Genomic DNA, 14,488 nt, shown 5'->3' with positions numbered 1-14,488 from the left:
ATCAGACTGTTGATGAGCTATGAAGATGGACTGAAAGGGGTGGGAAACATACTGGGCTCTGTTGTATTGTAATAGCTATTGCTGTCCTTTTCCTGCGTGTGAGGCAGATTATTGTATTTATAAATGGAGGAACTGGCTTCAGGGAGTTTATGAAATTCTGAAGTTTGTCACTCAAGCTCTAAACATTCATCGAGGTAATAAAGGTGGACCCGTTTGTAGTACAACAGGCTTGTCGTATGACAAACAGTAGGATTGCTTTATCTATTGAAACTCTATCGGCTGATTCACACAGAAATCCTCTCTTATAATTATTGGATGCAATCATAAAGAACTAATTTAAATGATTGTTTCTTTTTTCCTTTGACATTGAGGAACGTCTTGAAGGAAAAAAGAAACAGCTGGATTCTGTACCCTTGAAATTTGTCAGTGATTTGGAAACACTTCACCCCCCCACAGAGTTTGTGTTTTTTTTTTTAACAGAAAGATAATCAAGACCGTTCAGGTAGATATGGAGTCACAGAATAAATGTTGCTTTTGTTCCTTGTACCATTGATAAAACTTACAATATATTATGATACACACATTAACACCATGTACCAAAGAAAGCACTGTTTTCCTTTGTCATGATTACATCTGCAGTACCACCGCTCTCTCACTCCGCACAACAATCGGCGATTGGTAAAGGATGTAGAACACAACATTCTACAAGCTATGGGCTTATAGATACCATGGATAAAGCTAATTGACTTTTTCACAAATGACACCTAGGTTTTCTACAAAATACTTTTGACATGTTACATGCGAATAACAAGTATTGTTTTTCACTTATCAGGCATCAAATTAAGCTGCAAGCAGTTGACCCGTGGGATGCAGAGAGTATTCTATAATGCTCACAGGAGCATTAATTTACACTGTGGATATCAGGCTTGGTTGCAGACAAGAATGAGGTCACAAATGGATTCATGATATCTGACCCATTAAGTTTTTTTTTTTTTTCAACTTAGACCCTGTCCTGCACCCCCATTGCCCGTCTGTTAACCTGATGCTGTACAGTCAATGGTCTGTAGCTCTCAAACTCCCACTCTAATGCCTTTCTCACATAGTCCTACTGCCATTACCTCTCTTTTCCTATTCTATACCATACACGCACGCACGCACGCACACACAGACAGTCATACACGCACGCAACATGAACCTATATCAAGCAAATGATTTTGTAGTAAGAAATGTTGACATTTCTAGCATTATGTGCTCTCCTTGGCCTTGAATAGTCCTTGAGGTGTTTTTATTGGTAGCCCTCTTATCTGAAAACCTCACAAATGTCAACAATGTTTTCAATTTCCATTTATTTTCTCTTGATTCGTCCATGCTTTGGATTGCAAGGGCCTATCTTTGCACTGCATTTGCACAATTCCAGCGCAGAATAATAAACCAAAAGCCAATAAATAATTCTTTGGGGAGGCACAATTCTTTTTGGATCTATTTGAAATATAGTTAACCATTATGTCACTGCATGTGGAGGAGAGCCACCATGATACGCAAAGTGAATTCAATCATAGCAAGAGCCAGAGAGAGAGAGAGAGAGAGAGAGAGAGAGAGAGAGAGAGAGAGAGAGAGAGAGAGAGACAGAGAGAGAGAGAGAGAGAGAGAGAGAGAGAGAGACAGAGAGAGAGAGAGAAAATTAAATGATTTTTATATTGGTATCTGGCCAGACCAGCAGACACTCTCCTCCAGCCAGAGAGCCCAACGTCAAAGGGTGCCAGAAAACTCAGCACTTGCCGTACATACAGCTCTTGTTCTATTGGTGCCATTGAATACAGACAGATGGTTAATTGGTCCTCTGTGTGCATCTAAATATGGGCTCTCTCAGGGTTATGCTTCCAAGTCCACCTGCCCGCCATTGACAATTGAGGACATATTTAGAACATATATATTCTTTTCAAAAGAAAGTGCCATCGCTGTTTGAGATAAGTCCAGGCATTCACAGCCCAAGCCATCTCTATTTGCTCCAACAACGAGGACTAACAAGGAGTGATAAATACGCAATACTGGCACATAAATACTCAACCCAGCATTAGTACCATGGCAGTGAAAAAGCGTGTGGTCCTCTCGTCATTGATGTGAGTGTCGAAAGTGAAATATACTAAATTACACTGCTTTGTGTATGGCAGGTCATAGTGGCAGATAAAAGCTTTTGTGCTGGGCATTTAAAGCTGCAGCTTAAAAGCAGACAGACAGAAAGAACAGGCTGTCAAATAGTGACAGATTTGCTCCAATGATGACTTTAGCTGGATTTAAAACTCAACTGAGAAGTAATGGCTGTATGCACAATGACTTTTCTTTACACAATGTTCACACTTTAGGAATGTTAGGGGTCTAAAGGCAGTCTTACCAGCGATGATGGGGGCCAGACGAAATATATCTGAGAGACGGCTATTGACTGGTTCATAGGGAGAGTATTCCAGTAAATCATTACCTGCATAAGAAGAAAACAAAAAAAGAAAACTGTTATCAGTGGGGTGTTACACTGCAATATGCGTATAAACATTTCTAAGCATGTATAGAATTAATGTGATGCTCTTTAACATCCTTTTTTTCATTAGTCATAATTCTGATTAGGGTTGCTCCTATAAATACTAATATACTGTCTTAGGATTCAACGCAAGCATGACCTCAGATTTGCTCAGGTTTGTCTTGGATGTGTTAAATTCCCTTTCAGGGAACATTATGTGAATTATCTTTGACATGTACTCAAAGATCATGTTGGCAGCCTAAATTTATACTTGACCTATACCCTGATATGTTTTGTGAGGTGTGAATTATATGTAGAGTAAAAAGTACTTCATTTTAGATGAAGTATTCAGCCACAGTCATGTACACTCTTCCACATTTTTTGAGCCAATGTTGTAATTTTTAATGTTTGGACTGAGCTGACAAGTAAAAGGGATTTTATTTCCAGATACAGGATGAAACTGTGGGGCTGAAAATCAGGCGGGCATAGATTAAACAAATCTAATTAAACAAAGGAGCCCAGCAATCCGTCCTTGTTTCAGGATCATGCCACCGGTTTGAAAGATATTGATTGAATTTGATGGTCATTTGTAAGTCTATTTTATTCTTTTTTTTGTTGCTGCAGTTAAGCTTGTAATTAAATGTGTTACATCTATTCTCTCTATCCTGTTAGTGTGGATTAGTGTAAGGGACGATAAGATACACCTCTTCAACTGCATCACCACCCAAGAGCATAAACTGAATATGAAAACCCTATGCGAGGTTGTTGCATGAGTTTTGGGGGGTGATAAACACACCATCCCCCCCCAATGCATACACACACACACACACACACACACACAGTTAAGAGAAATGCCAGTAAATACAAGATATGAAAGACCAGCTCTTGTGAGGTCTGTAATTTTAGATATATATTGACATTGCGGTTTCAGATTTGTAAATGTGTGAATGTCTATGAGTTCCAAATGTATTGAGCATTCGTTCTGGATGCACCGCATACCCTGCAAACTCTGAAAAACGCTCCAAAAAATCCGGAGGCAGTTCTTCTCTTTCTTCATGCCTCTTTTACATCTGCACCTATACAGTGGGCTCTGCTTCATGGCTTCTATGGCGTTGCGGCATTCGCCCTGCGCCTCAGGACCTGTGACCGCGCTGAAGTTGTTCTCCCTGCCCGCCACGCACTGCCTCATGGTCCGGTACTTGGTGCTGCAGCTGTACTCTTTCTGGCATTGCTCACTGGCCTTTACGCAGTCCAGGAGGATGGGCCGGGAGGATGAGCTTCGGTCACCTTTCAAGGTGAACATTGAACCTGGGAGTAAGAAGTTGGTCAGAGGCGACACAATCCCTATCAGTCATTTAATTAATCAGTAACCATCAGGAAAAAAAACTTTTTGGTACCTTTCTTTCGACTCGCAGTGTTAAAAGTGTAAAAAAAAAAACCAGAAACGATGGAGTTTTTTTTTATTCATAACGCATTGAAAAAAGTCTGTACTTACCCGATAAGGACAATAAAATGATACAAATTGTTAAAATCATCGCGCTTCACAATAATCCGTGGGTACGATTTCGGAGTGTCGCTTTGGGGTTTAAAGCAAAGAGTGGCGAGAAGTTGTCACAGGGATCCGCTCTTCGTCCATCAAGCGGCGGCGCATCCTGCAAAGATCCGACACAAAAAGCGACGCTCCAGTCCAGCGGTTAAACCCATGTTGTGGCGTTCTGCCGCACTTTTGGAAGGTCGAACAGGAAAGTGAGGCGGGGGCTCATGATCCACCTCAGTCCGCAGCTCTTCCGGTCCGACCGCGCAGCATCCTACAGAGGATGTGTGGGCAAAACTTTTTACACCACCTTTTTAAAAAAAAATCTATATATTAAAGATGCAAATAAGCTATTCTATTCAGCGGAATAGACTTTTATTCAGCATCACTTGCCCCTCTCTGGAGGTGAATGCGGGGTTCAGTGATCCGTCTCCAAGAAACTGGACGACACACACACACACACACACACACACACACACACACACACACACACACACACACACACACACACACACTCGCCCGGCAGGTGGAGGGACGACCACGCCGTCAGACTCGGGAGTCTTGTGGACGGAGGGGATGTGGCGCGTGATGGTGTGACGTCAAGTACACATCAGCTGCAAGTATGTTTATAACTGTGTAATAGTTCAAATGTTAGTCCGTGCAAGTTCATATAATAACACATTTATCATATAACATGCCTAATAGGAGGGATTGAGATTCAACTTGTCCCTTTGGACTACAGCAAATATGAAAACACAGATGTCCAACAGCCTCATTATTATTATTTTTATTTTGCTGTTTTTATTTGGAGAGGAAGCATGCTATAAAGCTTTAAAACCCTCAAAATTTGAATACGGCAATAGATGGATTTGTGCAGGGGAAAATGTTATTAGTGATGAATCGTGATAACTCTGATGAAATGTTTTCTATCAAAGTTTGTGGCTGTGAATATGGAAAAAAAACATTGTACCCATTTATACCCTTAGGGTTGCCAGGAGTGGGGGTGGGGCACCAGCCAAACTGTCATTTGGTCAACAAAAACAAACCTCCTTTAACACTACTGGTCAAATATTAGATGATTATTATACATGTGGGACTGCTAATTAATTTTTGGGTTTAATTCAAGTTTTAGTCGTGTATTCTTGTTGAAAGCTTCGTTATGTGTGAACTGGACTTGAATTTCTTCACTTAAAGACCTTTCCCCCCTCATCCGAGAGGCTTCTTCAGTTCTAATGACCTATGGGGAGTTTTGGAATATAACTGCCAGGGTTTTGGACGGGTCTAGGTTAAGGTTGCTTGTTATGTGTTGAGTTGATCGGTAGAAACTAGGTCTAAGGAAGTTGTTATGCTAATGGAGGTGCCGTTCGTTGGGACAAAAGAGCAATTTTTCTGGGATTACTTGGACTGGAATGTGAAAAGGTAAAGCTGAACAAAGGAGTGAAACCTGATGGATCATATGAACTGAGACTCATGTGGAAGTGTGTTGGAAACACCAGAAACATACCATACAGTATGTTGAACACCATATACCAGTACATTTTAAACCCTGAGGTAAAAACTGGTGCACCCCAAAGACAAAACACTCAGGCATAGAATGTGATATTTGCAGGAAAGCCAAACAACCTCTGTACCAAGGGTGGCCCAACACAGGAGAGCCACCACTTCAGGACAGGACTCCGCGGTCCACCTACGCCTGAAGGACAAGGGCCATTCTTTTGAAGACAGCAATGTCCGTGTTCTAGCCAGAGAAGACAGATGGTTCGAGAGAGGAGTCAAAGACACCATCTTTGTCAAAACAGAAAAAAGCATCTCTGAACAGAGGAGGGGGGCCCAGACGCAACCTTTCACAAATGTATAATGCTGTTCTAGGATCAATACCAACATTGATTTGCACACGGACCAGGCCCATCTGCACCCTTTAAACAACCAGGAAAGATTCACCATCGGGACCAGTCCCCGGCAACTTCCACATGAGCCTCAGTTCATATGATCCATCAGCTCCCCTTTCCGCATTCCAATCCCGGAAATCCTAGTTGCTCTCTTGCCCCAATGAATGACAACCGCATTAGCATAATCACCCCTCTAGACCTAGTTTCTGACGATCAACTCTTACATTTACATAACAAGCCACCATATCCTAGACCCAAAACCCTGGCAGTTTTATTTGGAAACTCACAACAGGTCATTAGAACTGAAGAAGTCTCTTGGAGGGGTGAAATGAGGGGTGCAATGTCTTCAAATGAGGAAACTCAAGTCCAATTTGCACATCAAAAAGATTTTGACAAGAATCCAACATGACCTGGACGACTGAGAATTCTACAGACTTTTAGTCATGGATTGTGTTTACAACTTGTAGAGAAACAAGTTTATAACAATATTGGATATTATGGACAAACTAAGGTGATGTTAACCACACTGTAAGCTCCTTTAAATTTTCCTTTAAATCTCTGCATTAAAGAAAAAATAAAACCTCCAAGAACAGCTTTAAATGCAAAAATCGCATTGAACTAAATAGCTAATATGCTTCAGCGATTGTCTTTTACTCTGGGGAAGCATTTGGAGTATACAATATATATATATATATATATATATATATATTTATTTGTTTGTTTGTGTACTTTCACCAACCCTGCATGGGGTTGACTTGTTAGTGGACTTAATAAGTTAGATGATTAATTTAGAACTGCATAAATATCATTATCAGTATCTGAAATCATGTAACATCTCAATGGTTTAATACAACAAATACATTAAAGATGTAATTTGTGAGTATACTGTGTAAATATGCCTTGTTCAGATGCAAATGTTGAGACTGTACTGACAATACATTGGCTATTAAGTCCTTCTGCACTATTTATTTGCAGCTGTATTGTGAAACATATGGCGAATTGTCATCTTTTATGAAGTGTTTTAGGAATATTGACTGATTCCTCGTAAAACAGTGTAGTGTTCGACTGATTAGTCAATATTCCTCTGCAGTCTGGACTGTGTGAGCATTTGAGCTAATGGTGCTAATCATTAAGTGTGGTTTATATGTTGTGAGCTTGTTAAAGTCATGAAAAACAAAACCAAAAAAAGGTTTTGAGACCTCTGAGGTCAGTTTACTTGAGGCAAATTCACTGTCAGACAAAAAATAGATGGTTTGCTTGTTCAATCTCAGTACTATCATCACCTACACAACATGACAAGATTATTTTGGCAATTCATTAGATTGGTTACTATTCATTACACCTCCAGTACAGGTAGACATGCCGTCATTTGTTCAGTTTCCCATGAAAAAAATGTTGTTAACCTGCATCTGATATATCCTACTAAAATGGAAAATCTATATTGTCTCAGGACCAGGTAGAGTATCAAGTTCTGAAGCCATTTCATGGCAAGACCCTTTATTATGTTTTAAAAGCTCTTTGTCAGCATTATCCATCTTGAACCCTTTACTGTGATCACTCATTTGATGTGTTGTCCAATAACACTTCCAGTATGAGATTTATTGGGAGCTAATCAATACCATTGTTCTATCACAAGATCAACACTAGCAAATTAGAAAGCCCCCCCACCCCCCACCCCCGCCCTCACTCAACAGGATGCAACAACTTTCTCCTTTTAAAATGATTAATTTCCTGATCAAAGCTCAGTCAAACCGTTTGTGGATGGTATGAATTACTTCTATGTTCATTTACCTAATTGAAAATTGGTTATAGGATTGTCATTGAAGCCAAGCATGGTCTTAAATGCATTTTATGCTGTGTTAAAAAAAGCCCAAAATTTATGAACATGAGAGTATGGATAAACTAATAAAAGTGTGAGTCCATTACTCAGTATTCTTCAACTCTTTTTCTCGCAGTTCATACCCAAGGGAAATGTGTGACTTTTTAGCTGATAAATGCTCCACTGTCAATGGATGTCCACTAACGGTTTCTGTTTGTGGATTGTAAAGTTACCATTTTTTGTCTAGGCACCTTTCATTTTGAGACTTCCCAAAGAACCAGAGAGCAGTGCTTTAGAGATATTGTCATTTTCACACATTTATTGGTGCTTAAGTTTAGTAGAATAGCAATACCCTATTTAACTATGTTTTATTGTTTGGTTGTATTCACAGGTTATAAAAATGAAAATATGGACATTCGCCTTCAAATTAATGCCATCTGAATAGATTTTGAAGGTGTCTGTGTGACCTTTTCTTGTAGCTTAAGATAGGCGAAAAATATTATCACGTTCAAATGATGTGTGACAGATTATAAGTTTTTCTTTACATTAGACCACAACATTAATGATCTAGAGCCATCCATCCATCCATCCATCCATCCATCCATCCATCCATCCATACATCCATACATCCATACATCGTCTACAGCTTATCCTGCACTCGGGGTCGGGGATGCTGGAGCCTATCCCAGGTGACACAGGGCGAAAGGCGGGGTACACCCTGGACTGGTCGCTAGTCAATCGCAGGGCCTGATCTGGATCCCTGAGAAAGAAATTGCAACCTCTGATTAGACTAGAGTGCCATCTAGTGGATTATATAATTTCTTTGTAAATTATTTACAGTTGCAAAACGTCTTCACAAATGTCAAATCAACGGATATTAATTTAGTCCTTCTAGCCCATATTTGACATGCATTTACAGGCATTGTTTATTAAATAATTGTATTTCTAATTTAATGCATCGTTGATGTCGCTTACATATAGTGTATTGTTTCTGTAAACTCATTTGGACTAATTTCATTCTCCTCAGATTTTGGCCATGAATAGATCTTCACCTGTAGTTGTTGCCGAAAACTCCTTTCATTACATACAAAACTAGGATATGTCCTAATTTTTCCTCTCCATTCTGTGTTATATTCATTGCTGCCTGTGCTACTGATGAGTTCTGTGCCCTGATACAGATGCTCACAGTAAGTGGTCCACGTGAAGTACAGGAATCCCACAGGATTCGCCAACTCATAAACTTTCTGTCTTCCTACAAGATGAAGAACACATCTCATTAATTCAAAGGTTTTCCTTTTTTCTTTTTCACATCCCCAGTGTATTGGGTATCAAGTTGTGTTTGTCTCTGTTGACACGTTGTTCTCGGTGAAATACATTAAATAATACAGATACAGGATACATACTTAAGACAGGACAACTTTTCTCTGGATAAAGGAGGCTCTTATTAGATTTTTGGAGAAATTTTCTGAATTAATTTGCATATCAGAGATGAACATTGAGGGGAAAAGCAGGTCATTAATCAGCTCAAATGCCTCAATTTAACTCACAGCTTTCCCGAGGCATGAGGAAGGTCAAATTACTTGTGATTAGAGTCAGAAGAAGTCTATTTGAATAAAGTAATGAAAACATGGGGCTTCTAACATGGTTTAGAGTCCATCTGTTTACATGAATTGAGGTTGATTGCATATTAATAGCGCCATACCTCTGAGTATTATCCAGAACAGTTAATCAACAACAAAATGGCAACCTCTGAAATGATCTTTTAAATGTATAAATCTTTCACAAGGAAATATTAAAATTCTATTTGGGCCGGTGGTGGAGTTTCTTTGGAGGGCAGGGGTATGATGCCCCAAAAGTTGAGTCTAAGCGCTCAAGGTGATTTGTACGTTGAGCGATGAATGCTCAACATGCTCACTTGGGTTTGGTCGTGATCGGTCTGGTTTATGGACAGCAGGGGGCAGTGTTGTCACGTCCCTGAGAACCGTGTAGAGTGGAGGGGAAGGGGAGGCGCAACGTTTGTTGGTGCTGAGATAATCTTCAAAAATTGTGCTGAGCGTCGCACTACCACCGTCTTCCTGATTCAAAATGCTCCGGGAAAATGTAGACATCATGTCACGATCCTGAAACCGTTATTTTCCTCCCGTTTTTCTTTATTCTATTTTTTGTGTTTCCATTGAACCAAAGCTTCAGCCTTGAGGTGCTGTTACAAGGAACCGTTATTTATGTAAATAATTGTTAACCCTAAGATGGCTTTTTTATGAGTTCCTTCGAAATGCACAGTTGCACAAAAACACTGTTTGGGAGTAATAACTCTCCCCCAGTAGCAGGACTCATTTTGACTTCATGGAATGAGATGTCATTACTGGTTCACTGCTAATGTTTGCTCTGTGTTGATTTAAATGTTTTAATTCGAAGTGGTTTTGTGGGCTGCAGATATTCTGTCATTGTTCAATTTCTTACTGTGTTCCCTTGAGTAGTGAGCGCCCTTTGGTGCGAGTTGTTTATCATTTTTACTATTTTTCTATTTCTTCATCCTGAGTCCAGCATGATTCTGTTTCTTGTTTATGTTTCCATTTTGCAGAGGTCTGTACCACACAAGATTACAGATACAGTTCCAAAATCCCGCTTTCGCAACACATTAGGTTTATTAGTTTGCCTGGGTTGACACACTTCTATCTTTCACGCTTTTTTTCCGCCAATACAATGTTACAAAGGTGTAGTTTAAACTACATTGCAGTGTTGAATTGTTTCTTTAACTCCTTTGTGGAATTAAAAAAAAGCATTTGTTTGCTTTAACACAGCTAAGCCAAAGTAACCGATGGCTAGCTACTTTGTCAACAAACCTGACCTGAATTAGTTTTGTATGATGATATGGAAACTTTTTTTCAATTCAAATTTTATCAGTACAAATGATTTCTTATATTTTAATTTGTTCAAAATGTAACAATGTAACGTGACTTCGTGCCGGTTTTTCACACATTGGATTTTTGTGACCGTGTTGCAAAATTTAAAGGCACATTTTATACCACATGCTCTATCGACTGGTTTCATGAAAGTTTATGTGGTGTAAAACAAATCACAAAAAAACTGATTTGCATTGTTTTGTATTATGTGATCATGCTGTGGTTTGCCTTCTTGATCAAAATCTGTTTGGTTCATGAGTGCAGTTTGTTTATCTGGCAAGGTCTGCAAGAACCCACAAGGTCTCACAAGGTCTCACCCACAAGCAGTGCAACGCACAGGACCAGTGCTTGGTGAGACACAGAAGGAGCCTGGCCCAGAGTCACCTCACAGTACCCAGACCCTTCACGCACCATAAGCCCACCACAAGTCAGACATTCAGAACATTGTCAGGTTAAGTGGCCTTCCACAAACAAGATAAATGAGTGGTGCCAGGTTGATGAGGATGTCGATGAGGTTCTCGAAGCCACAGCCAGAGGGAATGCCCACTAGAAATCGTGCATTGTGTACGCAAAGATTGTCAGCTTTGCTGCCGAGAGGTTTGGCTCCAAGGAGCGGCTCCTTTTTGAGGGTGTAGGGGAGCCAAAGTGACACCAGAAGGAGATCAGTCAACTGCGGCAAATGGTTAGACAACTAGAACGGCAGTACAAGCAGGCAAAGGTGGAAGAAAAGGCCGAGCTTGCAGAGCTCCATCACAGCTTTAGGAGGTAATGATGATGCTCCATTGAGCTGTATCACGCAGAAAGAGGGGAAAGAAAAGAGCCAACAAGCATGCCATGCTTTCTTGGTCCTGATCCTATGGCAGAAGTGAGAAGAGCCATTGGCCTGCCCTCAAGAAAAGGTTGATGAGTACATCAGGGCAACTTACAGTGACAGCACAATGGAGCAGGATCTTGGCTTCAACAGTACTCAGATAATCTCCACCAAAAGCCACTTCACCATTCAGCACCAGGGAGTCAACCCTGAGAGAGGTCGAGGAAGTTGTCAGAGGAGCTAGATCGACACCAAGTCCCAATGGAGTACCATATGTTGTCTACAAGAGGTGCACCAGGCTCTCAGTGACTGTGGAAGATCCTCCAGGTCATCTGGAGGAGTGAGAAGGTGGCAGATCCATGGAGGAGTGAGAAGGTGTGCATCAGGCACATGGGAGCTGTGAGGCCTGAGAGGCCCAGGAGGGTAGCGAGGACCTGGTGGTTCTGTAGCTCGACCTGTCCAATGGCAATGGGTCAATATTGCACAAGCTGGTGGAGATCTGGCTTGACCAGCACCGTGTTCCTGGTAAGATTAGAGACCTCATACCGGACTATTACAGCTGCTTCAGTTTGACTGTCACCTCTGGAACAGTTACGTCAGGCTAAGTCTGCAGAGATGGAGTGCAAATGATCTCTCACCAAGACAGATGTGCTTCAACTTCCCATCAGAGCATTTATGGATGACATGACTGTTATCACAACAATGGTACCAGGCTGAAGATGGAATCTTCAAGGTCTTGAGCGTCTAATCAACAGGGCATATATGGGCTTCAAGCCTGCTAAGTCCTGTTCCCTGGTGGTGAAGAAGGGAGGGTAACAGACAAGTCTGTTTCTCACTCGGAGGTTTCCAGATTCTGTCTCAGAGAAGCCGGTTAAGAGCCTGGGAAAGACCTTTGATGGCACCCTGAGGGACATAGCAGTGCTAAAAGTGACCAGCAGACACCTGGGAACCTGGCTCGTGGCGGTGGACAAGGGCTACTGGGTAACTTTAAAGTCTAGATATACCAGCATGGCATTCTGTCATGCCTCCTCTGGCCACTGATGGTCAACGGCATCCTACTAACAGCCTTTGAGGGCTTTGAGAGAAGGGTAAATGGCTACCTGTGCAGGGGGTTGGTACTACTATGAAGCCTGAGCAGCATAGCCTTGTATGGGAAAAAGAATAAGCTGTGACATCCCCTCATTAGTCTGTCAGAGGAGTTAATTGTTACCTGTGCAACACAGGTATTGCTGTACAGGGACTTTACACTGGGAAGACTGGAATGGAGGAGGCATTTGAAAAGAAGAGGGCCAAGCATGACGAGCTGGCAGGCGAATGCTGGTGAACTGGGTGGACGACTCGTTGCAACCCCACTGAGGTTGGATGCTGAGGGTTCAGCGGCCAGTCACGTTGGAGGGCTCTCAGGGTGCTGGGATAAGACTACACAACAAGAAACACATCAAAACATTACTGTTCCCTCTGAGAAGGCGTCAAGAACACTGTGAATGAAGAGAGGAGTTCAACGGGCCACACAAGGTACCTAGATACAAGCCAAAGACTGATTACCCCCAAGATGGGTTTCCTGGACGGTGGTGTCTGTTGATAGATCCAAAACACCCGATGACCCCAGGTTACATCACTGATGATGTGTCTAGGTTGCACCGGTAGGTGTGTATTAAACCTATGTGTCTCTGCATGCTGATGTTCAATGTTATATAAAGCAATTGAGACAACATGGTATTTAATTTGACTTCCCATCATATATTGATCTATATGTAATAAGGACCAATGATGAGTGCAATAAGGAGAATGCAATGTTTTTAGAAGGAAATAGTAATAATAATGTTGCAATTTATTCAAAGCTTGCATTGAGTTTTCTTGGCAGCAACCCGCTTTGTTTAGTTTTGAAATAATAAGATTGAGAATAGCCACGTACACCTGAACAAAATCAGGGAAAAGCTCTGTTTTCCCTGTTTAAATTCTAAAGTGCCAATTTTTTTTCATGGTCCATGATACATATTTAACATTAAACAACAGTATTATTTGTGTTTTACAAGTGCCAAAAAAAGCACAGGCAATACATATTAATGGCGCCTTTGTCACATGATTTTGATTTTGTCAAAAGTTTAACATGTGAAAGAGATGCACAGTTTTTCTTGTTGGACATATGCCATTAACAAGCCTTGGGTGTACTCCTTGAAGTATGTAAACAATTAAGGGCTTGAGCTTTCATTTAATTTCTCTTGGGAGTGGCAGCTTAAAAAGAACTGCCTCAAATCCAGATCAAAATATAAAATCAAATCTGTACTGGTTCCTTTCAATGTGTCCACTGAACCTTTGGGTCAATATCTACTCCTGCAACAGTTACCAGTTTTACGTAGGAAACACTCATCTTGCTGTAGAAAAGAATGCCTGAATTCACAGCAGTTATTTTTGTGATTTACTTCTGTGCAGTTATACCAATGTTACATATCAGTGTTTATCACATTTTCATTATATATCTGGTTTTTGTTGCTTAATCGGGGTCTTTTAGTTGGATAAACAATTATAAGTGATTTCCTTCGGCAATAAATTGGTAATAATTTTATGCTATCGCTCACTATCTCTTATCCTAATTCATGAAGAGAGAAGACTATACAACAAGGGCATCTCAATGTCATACAGAGACTGTATGGTTTACAAAGTAATGAAGGTGTTGAAAAAATTAAATTCTTCTTTCATTTTTACATAATACTCGTCGGCATGGTTCAAGTCACCTGCTCTTTGGATTAGAATATAGCATTTCAATGTTTGTGTTTTGTGTCTAAACCATTTAGATTGTGCATTTATATTGCAGAGATAAAACATACTGTATCATTTACCACCAGATGCATTTTGAATGCTTTGGCTCAGAGCTCCAGGATACAAGATATAAACAAATATCAAAGCTATTACCCCTACCTATCCCTGATCGCCCTTTTTTTCAAACTAGAAACTGACTTCCATGACATTTTGTACTTGATGTTTGTCCTTTGCATTTAGTAATTATTTAGTAATGCTAT

The 14,488-nt window shown here is 40.6% G+C and overlaps 1 protein-coding gene across 2 annotated transcripts in view; it reads right to left on the bottom strand.

Annotated features, from left to right (window-relative positions):
- gfra1b (gdnf family receptor alpha 1b) overlaps window positions 1-4,364 on the bottom strand; it is a 28,820-nt gene extending 24,456 nt beyond the window's left edge. For both annotated transcript variants that reach the window (XM_086139736.1, XM_086139737.1), the window contains exons 1-3: window positions 4,008-4,364; window positions 3,512-3,820; window positions 2,393-2,476 (exon numbers count right to left, since the gene is read on the bottom strand). In XM_086139736.1, coding sequence (XP_085995862.1) covers window positions 2,393-2,476; window positions 3,512-3,820; window positions 4,008-4,047 — 433 coding nt within the window. In that variant the 5' untranslated portion in view covers window positions 4,048-4,364. The remainder of the gene's footprint in view (window positions 1-2,392; window positions 2,477-3,511; window positions 3,821-4,007) is intronic.
- Between the last annotated feature and the right edge of the window lie 10,124 nt (window positions 4,365-14,488).

This window comes from Fistularia commersonii, chromosome 32 (assembly GCF_037954325.1).
Source record: "Fistularia commersonii isolate RoL2024-O1a breed Wild chromosome 32, RoL_Fcom_v1.0, whole genome shotgun sequence".
Lineage (NCBI taxonomy): Eukaryota > Metazoa > Chordata > Actinopteri > Syngnathiformes > Fistulariidae > Fistularia > Fistularia commersonii.
Note: the sequence above shows the minus strand (reverse complement) of the source record. Positions and strands in the feature narration are given on the sequence as shown.